The sequence below is a fragment of the Austrofundulus limnaeus genome, unplaced genomic scaffold (genome assembly GCF_001266775.1).
Source record: "Austrofundulus limnaeus strain Quisiro unplaced genomic scaffold, Austrofundulus_limnaeus-1.0 Scaffold102, whole genome shotgun sequence".
In the NCBI taxonomy this organism is placed as follows: Eukaryota; Metazoa; Chordata; class Actinopteri; order Cyprinodontiformes; family Rivulidae; genus Austrofundulus; species Austrofundulus limnaeus.
This window is the reverse complement of record NW_013952504.1, coordinates 1096715-1101571: the sequence shown is the minus strand read 5'-3', so window position 1 is coordinate 1101571 and position 4857 is coordinate 1096715. Positions and strand designations below refer to the sequence as shown.

The following is a 4857-nucleotide window of genomic DNA, read 5'->3' as shown; positions in this document are numbered from 1 at the left end:
GTCCAGAGGACCTATACAATTTTTTTTCCTTTTAAATTCAACATAACTGTTTTTTAGTGTATCTCTAAAGCAGGGGTGCCCAAACATTTTCCCTGAGCGGGCCAAAATTAAAATCAATCTAAGGGCCAAATGCAATAATATATGTAAGAAATGCTGAATACTTAAGTAAAGTTGTTTTATTTTTTATGATTAAGCTAGCAGCCAGGGGGGTTGCCCACATTCTTTACTTTTTTTTTCAGCCCATGGACATGGAGAAAATTCAACATATGCTCAGGCAGCAAAGGCTCATGGGACTTTTCGTAATTTAAAATCTGAGTATATGTGGTCTTATAAGGTGTGCAAATCTACTGTATATATGGGCTTAAATCTAATCTAAATATCTCTTGTAATTACTTGTACTTTATATTTAATCTTAACATAATTACAATCTAGTAACCAGGACACTTGCTGGTGGGCCAAATCAAATGGCTCGGTGGGCCAATTTTGGCCCGTGGTCCACACTTTGGGCACCTCTGCTCTAAAGTATCTTAAACACCTTCTGAAGTAAAACCTCATATGTTCAACCAACTGAAATAAATCTTCAGTCATGAGCTCATAGACCATACATTTTTCTATATACATGTATAATTGGAGCTTGTTCATAGGGATGTGTCGGATGCTGCAGCACCTCCTGAGTGGTACAGAGGACATGCATGTCCAAAATAATTGAAAAATGATCAAAACAATTTTATTTGTGTGAGAAATTTTTAATTCTGATAATATTTGAGTATTACTTTGACATATACAATTGTATTGTTATAAAACATCTGTGGGCAAAATGTTTCATTAAGACCCACATAATAGAGAGCAGAATAGCATTTGCCATAATCACATTTTTACAGCTGTTTTCTCATGCGTACGCACGTGCATATATTTGATAATGTGGTATTTTTGTGAGCAATTCACTCTTCAAATCCATGCTCACTGATCATCCCCCCAACACACACACCATTGTTAAAACAAATTTAAAACAAATCAAAACGATCTATTAAAATTATTTGCATAAAGATTGTTTTTTTTTCTTCTTTTCTCTTTGTTTCTTGTTCTTTTTGCAAGAGCAAACACAGCAGCCAATTTTGGCACTTCCAGCAAAAGTAAACGTTTCTGTTAGAACAGAGGTTCTCAAACTGGGGTCCCTGGACCACCAGGGGTCCGCGAGAGGTAACTTGGGGGGTCCTCAAAAATTTTTTTTTACTAAAATGTTAATTTGATTTTTATTTTTAAAAATGCGTGGAGAACAATGAACTGATAAAACAAACGTAAAAAAAATAAATTAAAATTTATATTCCTATGGCATTTAGGGGTTGAAATGACAATAAATTATCTTTTAAAACAGCACGGGGTTTATGAGGGGGTCCCCGGAATTTTTTTCGCCCTTGTAAGGGGTCCCCAGACCCAAAAGGTTTGAGAACTCCTGTGTTAGAATAACAAATTGAAAAAAAATGAATGTAATGCAAACATTTTAAAATTATAGCAGTAGGCCTATATTTGGTCCGGTTCGGTCCTGCTGTTTTGTGATTCAAATTAAATAAGCTTTATCTACAGCAGGTAAGATATTTATAGTTCATAGCTCCATTCCACAGAACCCAAGTTTTACCTGAGATTTTAATTGAGGATTTGAGTGACTTTTAAAAGCTAAACCATGAAGAAACTATAATGATTTGAGCATCTTATGTTAGAGCATGGCAACACACAAACTTTTATCTTTCTGCTGTTGATTTGAACAACCAGGCAACAGAGCAGAACATACCTGCATAAAGTGAACAGCTGACGGTCAGGGCTGTCCTGCTCCCAGCTCCGGGCAGTGGAGTATGAAATATTCAGAGGACAATTGGTTAAGTGGCCTTTTTTTCTCCCCGGAGGTATCTTCCTTTTTCATCCCGCCGAGCCTGGCGCCTTGCAAAACACAACTTGTCTGGCTTATTAAATAAGTATGACCTGGAGAAAAAGAAGAAGAAGAAGAAAAAAAAATAAACGCCTGTTGCTTCTCAACTGAGGCTATTGTGAGGAAGAGGAGCTCCTGACAGGCCTTAAATTGCTGCAATGCTGTGTGACCAACAGTCCTAATCAGTTTCTGTCCCGGATGCTTTCCAGCCCAATGTGACTTTCATTTTTAACATTTCATTTCCCACAAATGGCATAACGTTTATGGTTCCCTGTTATTTATTTGATTTTAGAATTTATTTATTGCAACTGTCATTTAAAGAAACACACAATAAAAAAGGGGTGCGTGTCCTTATACAGTGGGAATAACTGGAGAACTTGCCAGAACCAGTGGAAGTGCCCTGCTAATAGATGTAGCAAAAAAAAAAAAAAAAAAAAAAAACCCCCCGCTGCTTAATTGCGCTAAAATTGGTCAAAGCTACTTTGTGAGAGCCATCAATAACCCCGCTCTGCATGGGGTCTGTATGATTAACGAGCCTCTTCACAGGCCTCTTGATCTCCTCTCAAGAGGCAGAGAGCCAATCAAAACTCCACCCGGGCACGTCACAGAAACAACTTGACGAGCTGATTGGCGGGAGCCGGGAAAGGAGCAGCCCCTGTCCTTTTTAAACCAGACCCCAGTCCATGCGCGTAAAAAAAACGCCGCAGAGCTCTGTTGACTGCGCAAAGAAGCACGTTGGAGACTGTATACGAGCCGTCTGAGCGGGCCCCACGGAGGTGCGTGGCCCCATCCGCCCCTGTACCAGGATGAATCCCGCGCAGGGGTCACAGCCCCGAGACGCCAACCAGCGCCATCCGAAGGAGGAGACGGACACGGAGGGCGAGGAGCCGCCGCAGCCCAAAGACATGACGACGGAGAAGGGACCCAAGCTGCAGCGGAGCAGCCTCCCGTTCAGCGTCGAGTCGCTGATTTCCAAGAAGAACACCTGTCGGACTTCTGGCTCTGCCTGTGATTCGGCCGCGCTGCTGCCGAAGCCGGCCGCCGCGCAGGGCGCGCGCTTCTCTCCAAGGACTTTTTACGCGGAGAGGAGAGTTTCCGCGGAGGGTTCCCAGGGAGTTTCCAGAGGTTCCTGCGAGGACAGTCCGCAGTTTTGTGAGAAAGAGCAGAGCACTTGGTTCCAGGCTTCCTCCTTTTCTTCACCTCCTCGTAAGTCCGCCCCTCCGCTCTTAACAGACCAAAAAGAAAAAAAGAATCTGCGCATTTATTCATCATTTTCTATCATCAGTACACGAAAAGTTTCTTATTTAGCAACAAATTCTAATTTTTTTTATGTTTTGTGGCTGTGCGTAAAAGTATCTCAGTTTGTGTTCTATCCATCTATCCAACAAACATAGTAATGTGCCCAGGTTTATATTCCTTACTGATGTATTTATTTTTTGCACTTCTTCCAAATGTAAAGGTGACAACGTGCAGAACTGAACTCAGGATTAATCTGATTGTTGCGCACTTTCTTGCGCGTTTTTGCGTCTATTGCAAAAACGCACGCGTTTATTTATTTATTTATTTATTTATTTATTTATTTATTTATTTATTTATTTATTTATTTATTTATTTATTTATTTATTTATTTATTTATGTATCTATTCTACTTTTCTAATGCATTACAGGGAGCTCCAGTCCCACTCCGTGTACTTTAAGGAAACACAAAAACAACAGGAAACCTCGCACACCCTTCACTACCTCCCAGCTGCTGGCCCTGGAGCGCAAGTTCCGCCAGAAGCAGTACCTCTCCATCGCCGAGAGAGCCGAGTTCTCCAACTCCCTAAACCTGACGGAGACCCAGGTCAAGATCTGGTTCCAGAACAGGAGAGCCAAAGCCAAGAGACTGCAGGAGGCCGAGCTGGAAAAGTTTAAGCTGGCCTCCAAGCCCGTCCTGCCCGCCTTCGCGCTGCCTTTCCCCCTCGGAGCGCACATGAGCTCTCCGTCTTGGGGCGCGTCAAATACCTTTCCGAGGCCCACTCTGCCGGTCCCGGGACTCTTCAGTGGACCCGTCACCTATGGGATGTACTATTTGTCTTAGTATTTATGGTGAGTGGAGGGTGATGGCTACAACTCTGTGAAGATTTTGTAATAAAAATATATTTTTTCTTTAAATTCTAAGAGCGGTTATGGGTGATGTGGTGTGCGCGCATCCATCACTTGGGGATTCTCAGTCCTTGTTCCACAAAAGTTCAAAAATAAGTTTGCCTCGGACTCAGAAAGGAAACCCACTGAGCTCCGTGTCAGTTTGTGAAATGAACATTTTTAATGAGTCCGGACCTGAAGGAAATAACCCAAACTGTGACGCAGGAAGAAAACGCAACACAAAAAGTACTTAAAAGAGTGTCAATGCCTCAAGACCACGTCTTCATTATCACTTGAAGTATTTTATTTCCTACTCAGATTTGACTCTTTTCTATCATCCTCTTGTGAAACTGCAGCTTTCCAGAACTGCTGCTGATAATATTTTTTCTAGATTTCTGACACAAATTCTATATTTTTTGTTCAAAAAAAAAACAGGACCAAATTATATTTTAGATGAATGCATTTATTAGTTTTTTAACTCTCACAATGTGGCCTTTATGAGACTGTTACCATAGATGTTCTCTTTGGAGAATATTGCTGTAAATGTAAATGAAATTTGTTTAGTTCTCACAAACCCTGCAGCCTTCCTTGAGGAGCAGGGAGAGTTGTATTTATTGAATGTCTCTGTATCTGTACTGTGTACACACATCAGTCTATCTATGTAAAAACAGAACAAAAAAAATCTTGATTTAGTAAATAAACATTTTACATGAAACTGTCTGACTTATTGTGTGACCTGAATTGCTTTTCAGTTTTTGTGTGTGGATATTTGAGCTAAACCTGTGTACAACTCAAACGAAGATGTAATC

The 4857-nt window shown here is 41.0% G+C and overlaps 1 protein-coding gene across 1 annotated transcript; it reads left to right on the top strand.

Annotated features, from left to right (window-relative positions):
* The first annotated feature begins 2705 nt into the window (after positions 1-2705).
* LOC106521094 (homeobox protein MSH-C) lies at positions 2706-4763 on the top strand. Its single transcript, XM_014013509.1, has 2 exons — positions 2706-3130; positions 3592-4763. Exons 1-2 carry the CDS (start codon positions 2731-2733, stop codon positions 4002-4004), a joined length of 813 nt encoding a protein of 270 aa, XP_013868963.1. The 5' UTR covers positions 2706-2730; the 3' UTR covers positions 4005-4763.
* Positions 4764-4857: the final 94 nt, after the last annotated feature.

Excerpts from the sequence above, each read along its gene's own strand:
- LOC106521094 (XM_014013509.1), top strand. The coding sequence starts at position 2,731 with ATGAATCCCGCGCAGGGGTCACAGCCCCGAGACGCCAACCAGCGCCAT. Across the intron at positions 3,131-3,591 it reads CTCCTTTTCTTCACCTCCTC|GGAGCTCCAGTCCCACTCCG; the intron begins GTAAGTCCGCCC and ends AATGCATTACAG.